The 22,789-nt window shown below is 45.2% G+C and overlaps 2 protein-coding genes across 3 annotated transcripts in view; both read right to left on the reverse strand.

Annotated features, from left to right (window-relative positions):
* The window catches only part of atf7ip (activating transcription factor 7 interacting protein), a 29,158-nt gene extending 18,745 nt beyond the window's left edge, over nt 1-10,413 (reverse strand). Inside the window, exon 1 of the mRNA XM_068751114.1 lies at nt 10,298-10,413. The gene's annotated coding sequence lies outside the window, so the exon portion shown is untranslated. The remainder of the gene's footprint in view (nt 1-10,297) is intronic.
* Nucleotides 10,414-15,049: 4,636 nt separating this feature from the next.
* On the reverse strand, nt 15,050-20,983 carry septin3 (septin 3). Of its 2 annotated transcripts, none has more exons than XM_068750561.1 (10): nt 20,941-20,983; nt 18,341-18,664; nt 18,126-18,254; nt 17,852-17,933; nt 17,465-17,602; nt 17,156-17,273; nt 16,844-16,939; nt 16,595-16,691; nt 16,445-16,496; nt 15,050-15,179 (listed from the first exon to the last, which is right to left on the reverse strand). In XM_068750561.1, exons 1-10 carry the CDS (start codon nt 20,966-20,968, stop codon nt 15,050-15,052), a joined length of 1,194 nt encoding a protein of 397 aa, XP_068606662.1. In that variant the 5' UTR covers nt 20,969-20,983. The 2 variants fall into 2 exon arrangements, with proteins under 2 accessions (XP_068606662.1, XP_068606661.1); XM_068750560.1 differs by lacking the exon at nt 20,941-20,983 and having other exon boundaries at nt 18,341-18,475; nt 18,569-18,662.
* Nucleotides 20,984-22,789: the final 1,806 nt, after the last annotated feature.

Below are 22,789 nucleotides of genomic sequence, written 5' to 3' on the forward strand. Positions count from 1 at the left end.
CATTTAAGTGCCTAAGTTACCTACATGAGGGCGAGAAGCTTTGGTTGTTTTTTTTACAGTATTGTGACCACGAGGACTTTTAACCTCAAATTCTCTAAATCTGAATTTAGTCCTCACAATTCACTGCATTAGAGAATGGACGATTATTTTAGATGTGAATTAATTTTATTTTATAACATGTTTTTTTCCTACAAACATGAGCTATCATGTTTTCGAGTCACAGTTCCATGCTAGCTGAAAACACACACACAAAAATTTAGGGCAGAGCCTGACACACGAAACCGCCTCTCCAGGCTCACCCACAGCAGGGAGGGCTGCTCTTGCACAGACTGAACCATTCCAACTGGGGGGGGGTCCTTCACATAAAATCTTTAAATGAATATGCATTTCCTTTAAATTTGCTCCTATTCTTTACAAACTAACTATTTCTAAGTAATGTGATGATTTGATTTATTGAAACGGAAGACATCACGGAAGTGTGTTTTTAAAGATGAAGTCGACTGAAAATGCATTCACAACAAACATCCAACTGCAATTTTCACCCATCTTCCTCAAAAGGCCCGTTGTGCAAGTAAATAAATAAAACGTTGTTGCGTGTTCTTTGCCCCTCCCCTTTGTTACTGCAGACACACAAAATGGCCACCAGCGCTGCTGCGAGCAGCATGCTGAGCAGACACGATCAGAGCCTATAACAAACTCCACCTACTAAAAAAAAAAAAAGACAGTCCAGTACTGCGGATCTGCAGAAATCTCCATTCACCTGTGTGGATTTTGAGAAAAACTGAATTTGAACCTCCAAAAATACTCATTTTTTTTGTGAGGATTGCAAATGTTTCCCTGTATTTCATACTGCTCATGTCTTGTGCTGATGACTGAAGAATAAACATAACCAATTACTTCAATTTTTCACCTCAGAAGTTCAGAGCCATACTACTTAATGTTTTATCAACCCAAGTCTAAAAACCTGGATGATAAAGAAAGAAAGAAAACTTTTCTCATTTAGACTTCCATTTGCGCTTCACCCTATATGCAAATGACATCATACTGTCTCTGTCATTTACAAATCATGCTATTGGTATTAATTAGTAAAAAACAAAACTAAGAAATGTCAGCTGTTAATTAAAGGTGCAGGTCTCTGCAGATAAAATACTGAGTGGGGAAAAAAGATCTCCTCCAGAGTCTGCATTCCAGAATTACTGCGCTCAGTCTTCCCCTCCCCCATCATCACCGCCTGCATCTGGATTCACTGAAACTCAAAATGGCCACCCGGTCTGCAGTGCGCAGTCACACAAAGCCCCGAGTGCCCGTTTCATTTTGCACGGCGTCTTAAAATGTTAATATAGCACCATGTCATATGAATTAACTGCTACACACACAGCTAACACTTAAATCAAGATGTTTACATTTTAGTTAAAATGAACCGACTTCAGGTCAAGGGTACACTCTGGATAAGGCGCCAAATTATTGCAGGGATAAACACCAATTCATGCTTGCAGTCCCATCTAATGCCAAAGTTGGATGTTTTTGGAGGAGGAAGGAAGCCGGACAACCCGGAGAGAACCCATGCAGACACAGTCAGAATCAAAGGCCACAGAAAGGCCTCAGGTGGACTAGAACCCAGAACTTGCTGTGAGACAACAGTGCTACCCACTGTGCTAATGTGCTACCCAAAATACATTCATTAATTCATTTTCTTGAAGATAAGCGTCTGAACACCATAGATTATGATCGTACCGTCTTCAGCCACATATTCGAAATATGCATCGTGGGTTATGCTGGAGCCTATCCCAGCTGGCTACGTGTGAAAGGTGGGGAACACCCTGGACGCATCGCCAGCTCACTGCAGTCACACAGACAAGTCTGTTCAACACGTGCGCAGTTAAATATTTGTGAGAAAAGACTGCCTCAGTCAAACAAATCTCTCCTTTTCTTTCGCTTCTCTTCCTGGTTGTCCATGGCCGCTGCAGACTGAACACACGACGATTATGATCGTCTCTGTCTTTAGCCATGCCCTGCTGAAATTGTGCCATTGTTTCAAAATAAGTCATTGAACATTGTATGGCAAACTACATGGTAACAACAGATATCAAATATAAGATGAAAATAATGTGTTCCTTACAAAAAAGATCACAAAAATTACTTTTGTTTGAATACATATCTGGTAATGTATATCTAAATGTAGTGGATTTCTGTTGTGTTTTGTTTAATCTTGTTAATCTTAAGACTATTTTTGGATTGACTACAGTACAAGCAAGATCGCATGAGCTGAAGCTAGCACCGCAGTTATAAACGAACTCCACAGACACACAAAGCACCAGCAACCCTCCCCCACACCAACAGTCTGCTCCAGTCTGGAGTTTTACAGCCAAGCATGGACCAAACCACTCCAACAACAGGGGGTTCTCACCAACAATGGATGACAAGGCTTTTTTTTTTTTTCCAGAGAATTCATGCCTTGAAGTAAGATTTAAATTATGTTGAACAGGAAAACAGTCTTAGTGACTTTTACCATACCAAAATCGGCAAAACATTCCAACACCAACTATAAAAGGGATATATATATATATATATCACAGCTTATCTATTTTATGTTGTTTTAAGGACAGCTGAAATTCATAATTTTTTCATTTCTGCCACTTTGACATGAGAAGCAGAGACATACAGCTAGCAATTCATGGGTTAAATGATTTGGATTAGTCTACAAGCTAGGCTACAAAACGGTTTCCCCACCCCCACTCCTTTCCGTGATAGATTGCTTGCAGTGAACACCACAGCACAAAATGGCTTCTCCTGTTGTACAGATATAGCAACATAGTATACTCTTTTATCGTGAAATGACAAGACTGATTAAGCCCGATTCCGACTGTAACCTTTTGATCTATTTGTTATTGCTTCTTATGTTTATTTCATATATCTTATTTTTACATTACTGTTTATAATGAGACTACCATCCTTAATAGACAATACAAAACAGTGAGAGTGAGAAATATTGCATTTTAGAAAAGGGAATTTCTAAAGGTGGATAATTTAACTGACCATTAATAATTTTGTATGTTTTCATTAATGTTTTCAATTCCTTTTTTTCACGGGGTGGGGATGGGGGGCTTGTACAGTTCTACAGAGAATATTGCACCTCTCCTATACTGTAATGAAGACCTACACCTCAGCGAGGTGTAGGTCTTACACATTACATTCCTACACCTCATTCTCAGAGAGAATGAGAGAAAATGGCGGAGCAAGAGCGATCTGAGAAGTACATGCAGGTTATAAAGGAGAGTATGAGTCACGGTACTAAGAAGGAAGCAACCTTTTGGGTATACAAAACGATGACGATCAAGGAGCTGATGGTCAGCTCTCACTTGAGGTCCTGGGTGATGGCGGTGAACAGGAAGCGGAACGAGTCAATGATGGAAATGGGGCGAGGAGACACTGTGGGCAAGCAGGGGCAGTGAGGCTGTGACTTTCCTGAAGACTTTCCATTGTCTTCTGGCTGTTCAGCTCCAGGTTGTTGGTGCTACACCAGGATACCAGCTGGTCCACCTCCCAACTATAAGGAGACTCATCACCATCCGAGATGAGCCCGATGAGGGTGGTGTCATCCGCAAATTTGATCAGTTTAGCGGCCTGATTGCTGGAGGAGCAGCAGTTGGTGTACTGGGAGAAGAGGGAAAGTACACAGCCCTGGGAGAATCTGGTGCTGATAGTCCGAGTATCCGAGACCGTAGTCCGCAGGTGCTCAAAAGATATCATGACAGATGTCAGCGCCACCGGTCTGTAGTCATTATGTCCTGTGATCCTTGGCTTCTTGGGGACAGGAACAATGGTGGAGTAATGCATATTCAAACACTGGGCAATCGCCAAGTCATTCAGAGCTTATGGGGCTGTAGTAGTTGGTAATAGCCCTCATGCCTCTCCATACTGCTTTAGGGTCGTTCACATCACAATGTCGAAACCTACTACAGAAAAGAGTCTAGTCTTCTGGTGCAGTGGTGTAAAGACTGTTGTCCATCATCTCAATGTGGAAAAGACAAAAGCGTTTGTTGTTGACTTTAGGAGAGGTCAACCGCAGCACCCCCACTCACCATTGAAGGTGCTGCTCTGGATAGGGTGAGCAGCACCAAGTTCCTGGGTGTGTACATCTCGGACCACCTCTCATAGACTAACACATTATCACTGGTAAAGGAAAAAAAAACACCTCTACTTTCTCCACAAACTCTGAAGAGCAGAAGTCCCACTCCACATCATATACTCATTCTAATGGGTGAGCATTGAGACTGTCCTCACTGGCTGCATCAATGTGTGGTTTTCCTGCCAAAAGACACTGCAACGCATAGTGAACACAGCCAGCAAGATCACCACTACCCCTCTGTCCTCCCTGACAGATATCTTCCTACACTTTCCAATGATTGCCTTGACTGGGTTAGGAACTACCTTTGGACAGTCCTGGACGCCTCCCTGGGGAGTTGTTCCAGGCATGTCCTGCCAGGAAAATGCCTCAGGGAAGACCTGGGACACCCTGGAGATGCTATGCTACTAGGCTGGCCTGGGAACACCTATGGATCCCAACGAAAGAGCTGGAGGAGGTCTCTGGGGAAAGGGGAGTCCCAGCTCAGACTGTTGCATCCGCAACTCGGCCAGCATAAGGATTTGAGCGAGTTTGGCCAGGGCCAAATCTTGACGGCTACAGAAGAGTCAGAGCATCCCAAAAATGGCAGCTCTTGTGGGGTGTATGGCTGCAAGGGTCAGTACCTATCAAAAGTGGTCCATGGTATGAAAACCTGTAAACCAGTGACATGGTCAAAAATGGCCAAAGCTTACTGATGCACATGGGGAGTAAAGACTGAACAGTGAAATCAAATCAGCTCACATGAAGACGTTAATGCTGCTTCTGACAGAAACCATTTCCGAAGGTGCCAACGATGGAAATGTGAGCATCAGAACTGGACGACGGCACCATGGCAGAAGGTGGAATCACATTTTCTCTGACATCACGTGGATGGCTGGGTGTGTGTGCATCACTTACCTGGGGAACACATGGCACGAGATGCACTATGAGAACAAGGCAGGCCATTGAAGGTCGTGTAAGGCTTTGGGCAAGTTTCTGCTGGGAAACCTTCCATCCATATGGATATTATTTGACATGTACCACCTACCTCGACAGTGTTATAGACCATGTACAACTTTTCATGGAAACAGTATTCCCTGATCATCTTTCAGCAGGATAATGTTCCCTGCCACATATCAAAAATGACTCCGGAATGGTTAGAGGAACACACCGAGTTTGAAATATGGACTTTGCCTGTAAATTCCTCAGATCTCAATCCCATCAAGCATCTGTGGGATATGGTGGAAAAACAACTCATATCCATGGAGGCCCCCTCTTGCAACTTAAAGGACATAAAGAATCTGTTGCCAAAGTCTTAGTGCCAGATATGGCAGCAAGCCCTCAGATGTCTAATGGAGACCATGCCTCAATCAGTGATCTTTTGGCTACGGCAGTGGAACTTTTAGAGGTTTTGGAAGTTTTTTGCAAATTTTTGGTGGAACATTACCACAAAAAAATTACTTCATCCACTCTGCTCTTCTTCTTTGACTCATGCAGGAGAGGGAGAGGTGGACATGCGGAGAAAAATCAGGGGACGAGTGTCTCTACACATACCCACAGCACAATGACGCCAATAATTTTACGATGTAATAAAAAATATTTTGAATCATGAAGGCTTTATTTTACACTTCTCCCTCATCTACTCGTCACACCAAGACAAACATCTTACAGATCTGATCTAATACAGCGTGTGGTTTCAGCTCGAGCTGCCAATAAACCTACGTACACACGGCGCGATGATCCGCAAATTATCTCAGGACGGAATAAAAATTATTTGAATCATCCATCCATCCATCTTCACACTGCTTATCCAGGGTCAGGGGGGGCAGCAGCCTAAGCAGGGAAGCCCAGCCTTCCTTCTCCTTGGCTGCTTCTTCCAGCTCTTCCGCTTTCCCAGGCCTACAGCGGAGAGACATCGTCTCTTAGCTTGTCCTGGGTCTTTCCCGTGGTCTCCTCCGGTGGGGCATGCCCTGAACACCGCACCAGGGAGGCGCTCCCCGGAAGCCTAAATAAGATGTTCTTACCCACGGGTGAGGATAGAAACTGAGATCGGCTGGTAAATGGAGAGCTTCGCCTTTCGGCTCAGCTTCCTCGTCACCATGACAGTGAAGAGAGCGCAGACATGTTCCCCTGGCTTGACGACAAGCCGAGAGGGATTTCTTCCAGACGCAGTAGGTGATTACAGACCTCCGCAAACTACGAAGGATTGTCTGAATGGTTTATTTAGTTGTTTTTGTATCCAGTATGACCTTCTTATTTCCGTTGATTCTCATAGTAAATTTGGCCAATTTCTCAGGTTCTACAGGCTGGGAACTCTAATAATATACTATGGTGGAGGCTGTCACTGACAGCCGGTCAGAATATTCAAAGGCTTGGAAGATTCTTCCCGTGTTTCTAGTCTCGAATTAGTTTGTGAAGTGAAAAACGCAATGGAAGATTCTGGTGATCCTGGAGAATGTGATGGTTGCATTGAACCGTACAGATACGAACCAAACAAAACGACTGAGATGACAGAAGGAAGCCCGTTTGCGAACGGCGAGATCGACACAGACACAGACACGGAAGCAGAGGGAGAGACGGAGAGACGTCAGGCAAACACAGTCAGTCCACAGACAACGTGGGTTCCGACTCGCGCCTGCTCCGTCCACTGACGCCGTGGGTACGACTCACGCTATCACAGCCCTGCGGAAAACTGTCGGCACAGCTGCCGGTAGCAATGCACATTTATGTTGAACTGAACAACCGAGTGATTCCTTCATCATGGGAACGTAATCAAACAATCCAGCTCAAAATGTTCCGAAGAGAGATGAGAGGTGGAGGAGGACGCCACGTCTCACCTGTGCATCTGACCGATTTCACCCACTTTGAATGCAACTCCAGATCTTTAAACTGACACTGTCCTTGTGGGTATTTGAATAAAATCCTGAAACACAACACAAAGGCATTTCGAGCACTTTTTTCTGTGAAAAACATAAATACGTTGAAAAAATCACCGGTTAAAACTGCTGTCAATCCTGTCAACGAGCCTAGCTTCGTTCTCTCACTGACGTCCATCGTCTTTCAGTGTGATAAATGCTAGTCCGGTAAAATGCTAGTCACCAGAAGGGGTCTTTGTCCTCGGTAGGATTATGCAATGCGTGTTTGTAACTTTTAAATACAAACACGGGGTCAGATTTCTCGATTATCTATTATGTTTAAAAATGTCAATTTCATGTCATGAGCACTTTAAAGCACATGCACTTCAGTCAAAGTGAGCACCATTCAGTTGGCCTCAATTCTAACAAGCAATCTGCTGGTGTTCAAAGAGTTAAAGGGATTTCTGCTGAATTCTAGCAGCATGATGGTTTCAAAGACGAGCACAGGCCTATGAAATAATACATCAGATGGCTTGTAGCATAGCAATAAGCTTCAGGACACTGAACTGTATCTCCTGTATTGACACATTTGCATTGCCGTATTATTGCCATTACAAAGCCTATGCCCTCTCTGCCGATAATAAGCTGCTGGCTACAACTGCTTAGTTTCAAGCTAAGCCTGAGAAGAAAGGTGATTTCATTATCCATGAATGTTGCATGGGTCTTCCAGTCAGGCTGGTTAGATTATTTTAAAAACCATAATTTTCACACAGAACCATCTCTAGGTGAATTTAGAAAATATTTTAAATTAATTTGCCAATGACCATTGATTCATTGGTGATGGCAGAGGTCAAAGGGAAATGACCAGACCAGTTTCAAGTGGCACAAAGCAGACACTCCTTTAAGAAACAAAAAAACAAAATGGATATTCATCTCTGTGTTCCAATCCAGAAACACATGAACTACAGCAGCAGGCCAGCTGCCACACTACTTAGCCAAGAAACTGGCTACAAAGGGCACAGACACACCAAAACTAGGCAATAGGTTATTTGAATAATGTTGCCTCATCTAATGAATTTAGATTTTTCTTACAGCAATCAGATTGTCATTTCGGAAGGCAGTATGGATTATTATTTTTTTTTGCCAAGACTGGGAAAACAGATGGCCAAAGAAAAATAAATATTAAAATCCATTTATACATGCTGAGAGAGGTTCTTCTCAGAAATACATTTGTCATGATACTTGCATTATCATTATTCATACTTTGGAATTCACTGATAAAAAATATATATTAATGAACATGTAGTTTTAGGAAAGTATATTCACACAATGTATAAATGTGTTGAAAACAATCAAATGCCATCACATTTCATACAAGGGCACATCTACTAGTGCAGGTTTTCAAATAGGCCTATGATGGATCAAAGCCTACATTTTACAAAACGCATATTTTTGAATATTTCTACCTCTGCAAATTGTCGTAGCAGACATACAATCAATACGAAATGCTCATTAACTGTATTGAGGAGATGTAACAAATTTAGCCAAACATTATATGACTGACTTTTAATATTGAGAAGGCCTTTGAAAAATGTAGGTGGAGCCTTTTAAGGCTGCTTCCTCCTTCAAAGAACAAAAAGCAGACCGTGTGCGCCACGTGACCGCTGCAACTGGATGCAGTGGGGGAGGTGAAACAAGAAACAAGGCTGTACCTTGCTCCCATGACACTGAAGCTAAGCTGAAACGGCTCACTTTTTATAAACTTCATTTAAACAGTTTCTTTAAATGTAAAATGTTTAGCAGACCAATCATGCATATTGGCGTATTTACTCAACAGTAGCTGAATCCCAGTTCTCAGGATTGCACAGCAAACGCATTGATTGGTCACTTGTCTTTACAACACTTTAACAGGAATGCAATAGATGGAAAATGTTTCTCTTTAAAAAAAAATCACAAGCCAAGGCAAAGGAAAGATCTGCAAAACTGCTGTATTACAATTTCTATTAAGCCACACCCACTTCCAAAAACAGTATGGCGCATGGAAAATTACTGGGCTGTACCACTTTAGACCACGAGGGGGATTTTACTGTAGAGGATGCTGCAGCTTCTGTGCCATTAATGTGCCAAATTAGTTTTCAGATCCAATTTGGCAATACTCTATCTTCACTAAATGCACTTAGTATTTAAAAGAAAAAGTGTTATCCAAGTACAAGATCTAAATATGTCATTTATTAACTTTCTATTTCCTCAAAATTCCTCAAAATTGACATTTAACAAAACAACAACACTTTCTTCATTGTTGCTTCTTCCCGAAACTCTCACCTCTTCAGTGAGCTTTTAGTGCTTGAAGCATGCTTTAGCACTACCACAGCCGTCACCTCACTGAATTTGGAGGGTTGTACCACAGAAATGTCAATATGATACAAATACAGCAGAAGGTCTCCAAGCTGGTTTATTAACTGAAATATGTTAACGTTGGCTGATTATTCTGAAATCGGCCTAATGACATCAGGATGTGAGGAAATCTCACAGAACCAAGTCCTTTTCTTGTCAATCTTCCTCCAAATCCATCTATTCATTTTCTTGCAAATCACGGGTCTGCTGTTGCCTATCTCAGCCTGCGAGAGGCGAGGTACACCTCGGATGCGTCGCCAATGCATCACAGGGCCACACACAGACAGACAACCACCGACACACACGCTCATACACTACGGACGATGTAATGTTTTTTGGAGCTGGAAGGAAACCGTAGAAAACCTACATGACATGTGGAGAACATACAAACTGCACAGATATTATTTAAACCCAGTGTAGCGCTATCCACTGCGCGACCGTGCCACCCAAATCCTCGTTCTTTAGCAGGCATAGAACTTGTGTCAATCAGCCACAAAAAGCACCAGGGGGGGGGGGGGGCTATGTGCATAGGAGATGATACAAGTTTCCACAAAACATTATCATTCCAAAAGAGCGATGTCTAAAATGTCACTGAAGCAATTGCGAAACTCACTAGCTCACCTCCGTAAGAAATATAACAATTCTGAATAGAATCATCTGTGATGTATGATACTTGTTAAAATATGTAATTAATGACTGTCAATCATTGACAGTCTATCTATAAAGCTAACATCAAGGTGAATGTTAGCTGCAGTCGCTAACTTTCTATCCAATTCTATACAGGTCAGTGTAGAAACTTCCAAGTCAATAAAAAATATTCAATCAAAAAATGACAAATTGTATGTATTCAAAGAGGCGAATTCCAGTTATATTATACCTCTCTATTATACTGTGGCAGTGGGACAAACTTGGCTAGCATGCTAGCTGCAATACCGCCACTCACCGACTCTCTGCGCCGCCGAGCAAGGTTGCCACAATGGTCGGGTACCGTCCTGAGACCAGACCGTCTCCTCCTCGAACCGCCGTCGAACTCTCCCGAGACCTCGAAGCGTCCGAACCGTGGAGATCGGGATGTGCTATCGGTCCACCGGATTCCACACGCAAAACGGCAAAAACAAGTGAACTGCGCGAAAACTGTGTAGTTTCGCAGCCGCAGACTCAACCGACCGCGCTCCGCCTTCGTTCACCAAGAGGCTCCTCCTCTTTTCGCACACGATCGAACGCACCGACGAAAGCACCGACGTCAGCTCAGCCGTCGGTGGCGGGTTGGTCGACGGAGTCCGGTGGGTTTTGACGAACGGGTGCGTTCGGTGTTGAGGTCGGTAGCTAAAGCCGACACGGTAGGTATGAACAGCTCCAGGACAGAATAAACCGGTTCGTATGAATAATCCGAAAGGGGTAAAGCGGATCTTCTGAGAGCAGCAGCGCCTCTGGTGAGGTAGCGAAACTGCAGCGTGGTTGAAACGACCTCGCGGAGCCCGCTCCTTGGAACAAGGGACAGCAGGGAGCAGACCATTAGCATGACGAGGGAGGGGGGGGGGGGGGGGCGTGATTTGGACGCGACCGACAGGCGAAGCGGCTGAGGGGGAGGAGTTATACGATGGGGAGGAGTCAGATGAAAAATGTTATGTTAGCTAAAGAGTGGTGTGATTGTTAGCTTGCAGGCTGTGCGTCAGTGGACTGTGGGTTTCATCAGTTCTGTATATTTTCTCACCTTGAATGGGGCTTCACTTTAATGATTTGCAAACCTGAAATGAGAAAAGTCTCACGCATTGTTATTTGGAATGTCTTTACGCTGTGATTTTTTTTATTTTTTTTTATTTTACAAGATAATGACATTTTTATTTCACATCTCCATAAAAATGTAATTTATCACATAAATAAAAACAATATATATGGTCTGGTTTACATCAGTCTCCTGACAGTACAGTGTTATACAAGACTGCCATTTTGTTCATCACTATCACTGCGTGAGACTGCAGTTCCCCAGGAGACCAGCAGGGGGAAGATAATGGAATTCCAAGCGTTAAAGTGTTTCCGTCCTCAAGGATAATTCCTCAGACCAGTATATACTGCGTCACAGCTCATCCCCATACCTGCTTTCTGTATGTGTATTTATACTGTATGTCCATACCAGGTTTATAGCTCTGCTCTCTCTTGCTCTGTGCGTTTCTCTCCGTCACGCACACCAGACAAGGGTGGGCAGTGCGATGAAAAATGCCTTGAGGTTAGCAAAGTCCTCTAGAGAGAACAAATCCAGGTAGGCGACATTGTAGCATAATGCTTCCACCATTGACATTTTTCAAAAGGGTAGCACTATTGTTTTGGAACCCTTGTATGGGGGGGAAAAAAAAGCATTAGCATTCATAAAGAGAACGCTCATGCTCCTGGGGAGTCTGATTGCCTTTGTGGTTTTGGTCCCTTCTTTGTTTCTCTGTTTTCTGCTCCAACAGGGGTATAAGCATCTGGACCAGTCCCTCAGAACTGAAGACGCCTCTTGGTTGAGAGGTGAAATGTCTTCAATTAAAACTTGAACGCCTCGTCGCTTTTTGCTCTTTGGGATTTGTCTGTGTGGTCCCGCGATGCGCTGGTGACGCAACTGGCGGCTTGGCCACGGTTGTACCTCGCCTCTCACCCACAGTCCGCTGGGACAGGCTCCAGCGAAACCTGCGACTCGCAAGATGGATGAAGTGGCAAGGCGATTGAGTGCGTCTTTTCTACTGGTTCAAAGTAGAGTTAGACATATAAAACGTACAGAGTAGAGGCGAATCGATTACTTGGCTTTTGCCTTTAGTTAGCCTTGATGGTGCATTAATGTAAAAGACAGAAAAGCCAAAAAAGGAAGAGCAAGGAGAAACTAAACATCGACATTGAACTTGATGAGCAACCTCGAGATCACCGAGAGGTGAACAAGGAAACAAAAACATGGATTCACTATCAACATCTAGCTTGAATGCGGCGCAGGTAGAAAATAAGTCGAAAGCCTTCATTAAAGAATACCTCCACGTCAATGACGCGAAGGAGGCATCAGAGCGTGTGGCAGAACTTGACACGCCCTCATTGCTCTACGTGTTTGTACAGAAAGCTGTACGTATGACACTTTACTCCAGCCGCACTATGGCCAGAGAGCAAATGGAAAATATGCTAAAGGGGAAGATGCTGACGCCACAACAATATTACAAAGCACTATAAGAGACCCCGAAGGCAGCAGAAGACATGGCCACAGATAACCCTCGCTTTTGGCGTAACCTTGCTGAGCTCTTACCCCCATGCTAGATGGGGGGGGGGGGGGGGTATCCCCATCGGACAACGCTACAGGGAGATTTCAAAGCCTTCAGTGCACTGTTCTCTGCTGCAGTCTGCTGGGGAGACTGGCTTTGTGGTTGGCTGCAAAGCGGACGCTATGGAAGCTGTGGTAGAGTGGAGGACTATGAACAAACGTATCTTTTCTGGATAACCCTGACCACCTGGACAGGCAGCAGAGTTCTTTCTCAGAAAGAGACCGATTCAGCTGCACTGCCAAAAGGACAGCTGCAGGAACTCTTCATCTTGTACAGCAAATCTGTATCGCAACTCTCTGTCAGACAGAGAACAATCGCAGCACTCTGAGATAAATAGAGCAACTGTAGTCTATTTGAGCAGCTCGTCCTCATCCTCAGACCACAGGAGCAACATGCCCAGGACTGTCTGCAGTTTGCATATCGGGGCAGGCGTTGGTGTGGAGGATGCCGTTATCTGCCTGCTACAATATTCCATCAATATACCCCCCCCCCCATAGCAGTCCATTTATTGAATGGCAGATTTGGTAAATTCTGCAGCAGATTGTGAGGCTGCAACACGCAAAAGCAGATGCTTTTGCACCAGTGAGGAGCATGTTGTTTGTGAAGAGTTTATATTTTATACCACTTTGGGTTCTCTTAATATTTTGTGAAACTTAGGTTTAGTTCACATAGTTTAGAGTTACATGTTACGGCTCCTTCAACTTCATTCCAGAGTAGTAGGACTAGATATTTTGTGGTATAGTGGTTTTGCAGACCATCTATGTGAAAGTCATTTTTTAATTAACCAAAACTACTAACTATATCAGACATGGGCAAACCCAGGCCCGGGGGCCATATGCGGCCCGTTGGTCTTTTTAATCCGGCCCGCCAAACTTGTCCAAATTATATCATTAAATATAATTGTATTATAATTAAACCTCATTCTTTTGACCTTTTCCCTGTAATGCTACCTGTAAAAGGCCAAATCCTTTCATGTAATAGCTTTCATGTGTCATTCAGTCATTTAGCTCACACAAATACTCCATCCATCTGTTCTTGGTCCGGCCCCCCTGTCAAATTTTAGGACCTATTGTGGCCCGCGAGTCAAAAAGTTTGCCCACCCCTGAACTATATTATAAACCCTTTATTTTTCTCAAGGTTCTCTATTTTTTCTACATCGTTCTTGATTCTGAGAGTCATGTCATATAAACTTCACAATTTGGATCCAGTTTGAAACATAATAGTTCTTCTTTGTCACATGCCAAACCCCTCCAACTTGGTTTTATAAAAATCCATAAGGGACTTTTCACGTACTCTTCGCTGTGACAGAGGAAAATATCACATCATCATGTTGGACTTTTTTGAAATGGGCTTTTATTAAATAAAGAATAACATTAATAATGAGACATAAATCTATAAACAGATTAAGATTGAAAATTATATTTCAATGTGTCACAGCATTTGCGGGGAAAAACGATTTTAAATAAATGTACAATGAAAAATTCTACTCATTCAAAGGGAGGAGTGATGTGTGGCCATAATAATGGCCGTCAATGAAATAACACACGTTTATCACCGTGGCCCAATACATCATGATACAACACATTTTTGTACGCATTACACAGGTGGGAAATAGTTGCCAAGCTGCAGCGACGTGTGTAGCAAACAGTCGCCATGGACACAGGCATGCACATGTAAACAGTTTCAAATTCTCTGCTTGAAACCTTTGACTGAAACAACGACTATCGCTTGGGTTGCAGACATCACATTTCATTTCAAAAATCTCACAACATTTATGCTTGTTTAATAATCATAACTTAAAACAAAAAAACATTGGTAATAAATTTTTTAAAGACTGAATTAATTGCAGCTTTGGCATTTTAGTCCTAACGTGGAGATAGAACAGGATCAATAATGAGTTTCTGATCTGTAAACATGCTTGCAGTTCCATAAATAAACTGATGTGGAATAATAACACAAGAACTTTTGGTTTAAGTTATCGGGCGTGTTAAAAAAAAAAGTTTTTAACTTTTAATGGGATTAACTGCGGCTGTTTCTCGCTCACTCTTTAGCCATCCCTTTTCAAACATGGCAGAGTGCTGCCACCAAGTGGTGGGACAGTTACACGCTGATTTAGAAATGACTCGGGGCTATGAAATCAGAAGGAATTGACTCAGTCTTTGTACCTATACCAGGACTAGAAATGAAACAAAAAGAAATAACAACTTGAGAGGAACAGGTTTGTCCCTTTCGTCCTCCTGACGGTGACACCACAGGAATTCTTTCTCCAAATGAACAGTCACTGCAGAGAACTTAAAAGAAAAAAAAAAGAGATGGCTTTTGGGAAGGAAGCGTGGCTTTGAAGTTTTTAATCAGAAAAAATGAATACAACGTGCACCCGGTTCATTGCACTGCTCTCCCTGCTGACTGACTCGCTACAGGTTGCTTTCCTGAGTGCCGTTGGAGGCCATGGGGTGCAGGCCTCCGTTCTCGTTGAGTCTCCTGGCACGAAAGGTTTCGTAGTGAATGTTATGGGTCACCTCCTTCAGATCCTGGAGGTGAGACCTGCGAATGAGAGATGCAGAAGCATGGACCTCTAGGTGTGCAGAAGACGTATGAAGAAATCTGCATGAGAGTTTTAATGTTGTTAAACGCATATCGATCATATGGATCTTTTTTTGTAAGTCACGCCGATAGGCTGCCTCTTCGGATTGGATTCTCAATGTGCTCAGCCATGAATATGAAAACAGCTTCGTCTGAATGGCTTCTATTTTGGGCACAGTGACATTTTAACTCGTCGTTACTTTCTGCCACTTTAAATAACAAAGGATTAGTCAGTAAATCTTGAAATTGATCGGCAGATTATCCAATCAAGATTCAAGATTCAATATTCAAGATACTTTATTGTCATTATGCGAGCATAATAAAATCGTGAGAAGGCCCACGGCTTAAGGCACACATCATAACAAACTAAATTCTCTCTCTTAAGAAACAATATATATACACACAGAGAGAGTGAGAATCACAGGCAGTAGTGCAAAATGGCAACAGCAGCAGCAGGGCCGGCATAAAGTGCAAAATAGCAGCAGCAGCAACAGGGCCGGCATAAAGCGTCCCAGATCGCTACAAGGGAACGACTGCTTTCACAGCTCGGGGGAAGAAGCTGTTTCTGAGCCTCGTAGTGCTGCTTCTTATTGTCCTGAACCACTTCCCTGATGGAAGCGGGACAAACAGTCTGTGGCCCGGGTGGGTGGGGTCTGTGGAGATGCGTCTGGCCCTCCTCTGGACTCTGGAGATGTAAACAGAGTCCAAATCAGGCAGACGGTGACCCACAATCCCCTGAGCTGTCCTCACCACCCGGGATAGGTCCTTCCTGTCCTGCGCCGTGCAGCTGCCGTACCACACGGTCGCACTGAGACACAGGATGCTCTCTATCGTGGCCCGGTAGAAGTTTGCAAGCAGCACAGAGGAGAGTCCAGCCCGCTTCAGCTTCCTGAGGAAGAAGAGCCGTTGCTGGGCCTTCTTCACCAGGTGTCTGGTGTTGAGTGTCCAGGAGAGGTCAGAGGAGATGTGGATGCCCAGGAATTTAATGTTCTCCACAGGGGGGGGGGGGCCATGGAACTAATTACCTCCGCCGAGGCGGGGCTTGCTTGTCTGTCCGTCCACGTCACCATGACGATGGTGTAAATCTGAATTATTAGGAGAATGAGCTGCTTGGCGGAGGTTTTGCGCTCTCTGTGTGCTGCTGCCCTGTTCGTTTTATGTTCATTTCACCGTTACACCTGCGGTGAATATGGAATTTTAACAATCAATCCGAAAGTATACTTTACCTGATCAGGAAATCTCTCAGCAGAGCAAACTCGCAATGGTTTGGATTTTCAACTGCAAATGAACAAAATCATTTTGTCAAGTCTTTTACTCATAAAAAAATCTTTTCCATGGCAAAAGCAACCATAAATGCTGATTATTAAGAAATGCACCTTCCACAATACCCCACGCTGTCTTCCTGCCCAGGACGAGCTTGCTATTGACTTGATATTCTTTGTCACTGCCCACCACAGCAAAGGGCATTGCCTCCTGCGCACAGAGACATCCGTTAGCGTCAAACGTGATGAAGGACGTCACACGAGGCTTCGCGAGACGAAGCCAAAAACACACGCGACATGCTAATGTCTGAATTTGTCTGATTATCACCCGGCAAATGCGTTCGAAGGGACAGAGGGTCTTACTCTGATCTTGTCGTTGTCGCTCTTGTCCTCCATGTCTTCGTCAAACTCTTTCTGCGGGTAGAACTCGATCCCACCCGCCTCCAGCTCCTTCCTCACCTACAGCACAAAGCAGAGTCAGAGACAAAAACGCGTCCGGGGGGGGACGGGGGGGGGGGGGCGTCGTCATCGCTTCGGTGCCGGAAAGAGTGCGGCCTGTCCAATATTAGAATACAGATACAAACACCGTTAGTGAAAAACCTGCCAGTGATGACTTTATGAGGTTAATTCTCAGGAACTGTCAGCAGAGGTCGCTACAAAAGGTCAGGAACTCACTCTCTGCTTGAACTCCTGCCGCTCCTCGATGGTCATCGTGTCCGCCTTTGCAATGACAGGAATAATGTTGACTGAGTGACTCAGACGCTTCATGAACTCGACGTCGAGCTGCCGAAGACTGGCGCGGGCAGGAAAGTGGGGAAACAAGGAAAGCGAATGAATAAGACAGCGGTCGAAAAAAAATCACCGAGCAAACGCTTCTGTTTGCCTGAAGCCGAAAAGGATCCCGTCGGTGTGAACGATCAGATATCTAAAGATGGTTTGAGTGAATACGTTACGATTCTCTCGCTCTGATAAAGTTTAACTCACGAGTGCCCAGTGGGGGAGATGAAATAGAGACAGCAGTGCACCCTGGTGTCGGGGATGCGCTTCTTTCTCGTGATGTTGACCTCTTCCTTCAGGAACTTCTCATACTGCTCATTGATGTACTTGGAAATGGGCTCCCAGCTGCAGGTGGCAGGACAAATGAGAAAAGAAAAAAAAAAAAAGATGACTTTGGGAGAGAGAGAAGGAACAGAAAGAGAAGCCCCACCTCAGCAGGATCGTATTCTCCAGAGTTTTGGGGCGCTACAAATATTGCCGCACTCCTGAACTTGCAGTTTCATTTGATATGGTAAAAAGTTTAATTGTATTTCTGTTAAAATGAGGTATTAAAGGTGACCATTTTGGGGGGGGGGGGGGGGCGCTAAAACCAACCAGTTATCATTGTTGATCTGGTCTCCGAAGCCCGGCGTGTCGATAACGGTCAGCTTCATCTTCACGCCGCCCTCCTCGAGGACTAAGACAAAGACATAAAAAAAAAAAGGAAAAGGACCAATCAAAGCGGCTTCTACACCGCATATATCGCATAATTATTGAATGGCGACTTTAGCATGTTAGATAGTTGATTTCTGTTCAATTAAAAACGCTATTTAAAAAACGGCCACCTCTGAGGGAGCACAGCGCCCCCCCCCCCCCCCCACTTTCTCACCGTGAGACACGGCTTTGACGTCTGCCGTTTTGGGGATCCTCTCATCACGAGCCCAACCTGCGCTCCTCCTGCTCACCTGGGACTTAAACAGCGTGTTCATCAGAGTCGACTTTCCGAGACCGCTGTTGCCTGACACGGGAGGGAAGGGGTTAAAACGCGACTGAGATCGATCGCCCCCCCCCCCCCCCCCCCCGCGGCCGCCTTCTCCCGCTTACCCACGACCATGATGTTAAAGTCGAAGCCCGTTTTCATGGTCTTCTTCCTCATCTGCTCGATGATGGTGTCAATGCCGATGTACCCCAGCAGGGTGGATCCGCCGCGGGAGCCGTGGGAGCCGCCGTGGCCGTGACCTCCGTTGTGTGCCGCCGCGTGACCCTGACTCGCGCCGTGAGTCCCGACGGGCACCGGGATGCCGCTCGGAGCGTGAGCCGAAACGCCGGAGCCCTGGGGCGGGAAGGGGCTGGAGGGCGACACGCTCGGGGGCTTGGCAGGGATGGCCGGTTTGGGCCGGACCTCCGGAGGAACCACGTCGGACATGTCTGAGCAGAAGACAAGAGCAGGGGGGGGGGGGGGGTGAAAATAGCGGTTTTAGTTCATTTCATTAATTGCTGCCGCACGAGGAAGTAGGTCGGTAGGGGCCGTCGGAGGCTTCTCCGTCTTTATACTTAAATCTACGGTGACGACATCTTAAAATACGACAATATATACATCCTTTCATGTACATCCATACATTCAGATCGTCTTATCTTGAGCAAAACGGACACGCCCCGTAGATTCAAACAAAAACAAAGCAGTTTCTACATCAGTCAAAATCACCTGAGCGTTATGGAGATAAAGCGATGAAAGGCTTCCGGAGATCAAAGCGTTGCCTGAAGACAAGCAGAGCGGCCACACTTGACCCACGAGTGAACGAAGCGTTTTGTTATTTTCCCAGTTTGACTGAGTAAAGAAAGGAGGCTGAGAAGATGCTGCGAGCCCTGAGCCCCCCCCCCCCCCCCCCCCCCCCGGAGGCTGCAGGTCACCCCCCCCAACCGAGGCTATGTTGACGTCAAAGCTACGACCTGTTTCCTTAGTGGGGGGGCGATCATGATGTTCCGTCTGTTTCAATGCAACGCACGCGGTTGAGCTCCATCACCCCCCCCCCCCCCGCTCCCATTGTCTCCGTTCAGGGCTAGCGGCAGCTACCGGCTAGCCGTTAGCATCGTTCCGCTTCCGGTGGCTCCGCCGTCCACGACAACTTACCGGTTTACCGGTACCCGCGTCCCGTTCAATTAACCGGCGAATCGGCGCGAGGGAAAGAGTCTGAAGAATATCCGAGATGAATCCGCACAGACGCGAGGAGAGGGGGGGTTGTCATGTGATTGATCGGGGGGGGGGGGGGGGGGGGGGCTTCTCCTCTTCTTCTTCTCGTTGGCCGCGAGCCCAACCTCACCGTTACTAGGGCGACAAGAAGAGGAGGGCGGAGATGCAGTACGCATGCGCAGTTTCACCAACCCCACACTTTGGTGGCATCAGTTTCACGTTCAGTGATAAAGACTATGTTTTAGGGAGGGTGTTTAGATCAAACGGGAAAAGTAGTAGTTTATAAAGCTCTAGAGTGCAGCCATCTTAGAACGGGGGGGGGGGGGGGGGGGGGTCTATTCTTTCCGTTCCTTTTCTATTCTATTCTATTCTATTCTATACTATTCTAATGACTCCTGAGGAGTCTTATTGTCCTTTCTTTGTTTTCTGCTCCAACAGGAGTATAAATATCTGGACTCGCTACCGGTCTCAGAACTTATTGTTAGTTTGCATCTGTGGTGTAAAATTATTTTTATATTTCTATTGTTATTTTGCATCAATTGAGTAATGTAATATTGGTTTTATTTTTATTTGTATAGTAAAATTTGTATTGTTAAATGTCGATGATTTATGTGTATGGATATGTGTACATTGTATGTGTATGAGTATTTGTAAATGCTGTACTTCAATGTTTTATGTGTTCATAAGAAAATAATAAAAAGATTTGTAAAAAAAAAAAAAAAATAATGTCGATGATTTATGTACTAAGAGACTTTCAACGGAAACAAGACCGCAAGGGCTTTTTTGAAATGCTTGTCTTAGACTGGATGTTTGACTGTATTTGTACTGTAATACATGCTACTGTTTGACTGTACTTGTACTCTAACATTCTATCTAATAAATATATTCATCATCATCAACAACTGAAGAAGCCTCTTGGATGAGAGGAGAAACATCTTCAACCAAAGTCTCGTTGATTCTTCGTTTTTGCTCTTCGTGATTCAGGCTTAGAACCTTTGTTTAGGAAAAAGATCATGTTTTTTTGCTCACTGTTACTATAATGACTAAAAAATCATATTCCTCTTTACATTATCCATCCATTCTTCTTATAGACAAGAAGTCAAGCCTCCCACCAACAGCCGCTTTATCCATCCTGCCCTCTTTATGTTATATGTCACGTCGGCTCTTCTTTTATTCTGCATGTTGTTGTCGTGCTTGCCTGCGGCTGCCTCTGCTGAGCGCTGCGTTGTGGTGCCCCCCCCCCCCCCGTGCGCATGTCACTTTGATAGCAGTCTGATAACCAGTGCAGCCAATGCCCCCCCCCGGGCCCCCATGTCTGCTGCTCTGCTGATAAGGAGCGACGCTTTGAAACCCTCTGCTATCCCCTTTGAGCACCCCCTCAGCCGAGCCCCCCCCCCCTTTAATTCCTTTTCTAAACACCTTTAAAAGCAGTAAACCATGTATGCCATGCATGCTTTTTTAGGGCATTTGCACAGTTTGACCTTCCGTTTGGTTTGGAGAACTCTGTACTTACCCACATAGACTGAATCTGGGCGGTACATGGTGACGTAACAGGGGTCCTCTGACCCGTCTGTGGTGAATACTCTATCTGCTGGAGAGTATTTTGCTCGGTGCAGTGGAGGCGAGGCCGTTGTTGTCATGTCTGGTGTCTGGTACGCTCCATGCTGGGGCTTGGATGGCAGGGCTAAGCCCCCCTTCGAACCGCTGCTGACAGCCTCCGTATTGAACGGACAGAGGGGCCGAGCTTCCGCGGATTCTGTTGAGGGATATTTTGTTAACTTTGCGGTCCTTTCATTGAGTGCTGTGTCACCGAGGTTTACTGTCTCGTGGGGTTTATCTCGACCAAGGTGCCGCTCGGGCTCTAACAGATGTTTATGTGATATAATACCAGGTCTTGAATCGGTGAGTTTTGATGCGGTGCCTTCAAAAGAAGCAAAGACCTCCTGTGCCACAGGACGTGCCTTAAATCGATTCAGTCTGGGAGGAGCCTCGGTTTTCGGATCGACGCCTTTTGACCGGCCGCTGTAATCCATTGAAGCGCAGCTGGGGTCACTTCCTGCACCCTTCACCTCCATCTGGCTGCTTTCACTCGGAGCCTTTGACCAGAATCTGTGCCTCTGAGGAGACCTGACATTTGGAGATGCTCTGGTTTGCTGAGAGAATTTTGATGAAGATCCTGTGACTGTCCTTACACCGGCTTCCTGCCGAGGTCTCCCAAGACAAGAGCCTGACGGAAATGTTGTATCGGCTTTCGCCTCGCCGTCGAACCCAAACTGTCTTCTTCTGCTCTCAATGTCGGGAGAAATTCTAATTGCCGCACTTCTTTCAGAAAACATGCGTTCGCACAATTTGTCATTGGAGGCAAATCCCGCGAGTCTATTCTGAGGATACTCTCCACGCTTCTTGTGAAAGCTGAGGCTTGACTGATCAGTCAGTTCATCCAGAACATTTGCAAACTTGATCCCTTGACTGTCTGGAAGAGATGTCTGTATACCTGTACGTCCTTGCTCTTGTTTCAGGAAGGAATTGGGTTTAGGAATTGCGTTGACGCTAACATTTCTCGGGGGAAGCCTTGGTTTCTGATTTGCACTATATTCTCCAGCTTTTCCGTGCGATAACGAATTCTTCTCAGACATGGCTGGCTGTCTCTGGGACTCGGAATGAGTCGGATGTTGAGACTCTTTGGGATATCCGCTTCCTGGTGTAGAATGAGTGACGTCAATTAACGTTTCCTGGTCAAGAACGTGATGCTTGGCCTCATTTGAAGATCTCTGCCTGCTCGACTCAGGCTCTGTTGCAGCATTGGATATGGAAATTGACCTGGCGCATCTTTCCTTGGCAACAGGGGATGGCTGTTTGCCTTCAGGGCTGTCGAAACTCATTCCTCTGCAAAGTGAAGTCGGAGACGGAGTCAGTCTCGGTGGTGGGACAGTCAGAGTCGGGTCAGCCTTTTCTCCACGGTTCTGCTGACATGATTTACCCCAAGAGGGTTGTCTGGATGTCTTAGTGGAACAAATTGGAACAAAAGATCTGGAACGGAGAAGACAGGAGGGAAACAATGAATATAATATAGCACCGAAGTGAGACTATAGACTCCGTCTTAATTACCTGTCGATGCTAATCTGCCTTGAGTGGTGCTTTTCGTAGATGAGTCCCTTATCATCAAAGGACGGGATTTGAATAGGTTTCTTTTTGACAACGGGAGAAGAAAGGGAAAGCAGAGGTGACAAGCAGCCCGATGAGTGTTCCCTTGTCTGGCCGGAGGATCCGGATGCTTGGGGGATCAAAGGTGCCAGATGTTCAGGAACGCTCATTCTGAAAGCAAAGACCACAAACTACACAAATATCTGAAAAATGTACAG

Source organism: Brachionichthys hirsutus, chromosome 17 (genome assembly GCF_040956055.1).
Source record: "Brachionichthys hirsutus isolate HB-005 chromosome 17, CSIRO-AGI_Bhir_v1, whole genome shotgun sequence".
Taxonomy (NCBI): Eukaryota; Metazoa; Chordata; class Actinopteri; order Lophiiformes; family Brachionichthyidae; genus Brachionichthys; species Brachionichthys hirsutus.

What these genes read in the sequence shown, in the direction of transcription:
- septin3 (XM_068750561.1), bottom strand. Translation starts at nt 20,968, where the DNA reads ATGTACCGCCCAGATTCAGTCTATGTGG. An exon ending in GCGACAACGACAAGATCAGA is followed by an intron (nt 16,692 to 16,843) that starts GTAAGACCCTCT and finishes CTCTGTGCGCAG; the next exon opens with GAGGCAATGCCCTTTGCTGT. An exon ending in CTGAGAGATTTCCTGATCAG is followed by an intron (nt 15,180 to 16,444) that starts GTAAAGTATACT and finishes TCTCATTCGCAG; the next exon opens with GTCTCACCTCCAGGATCTGA.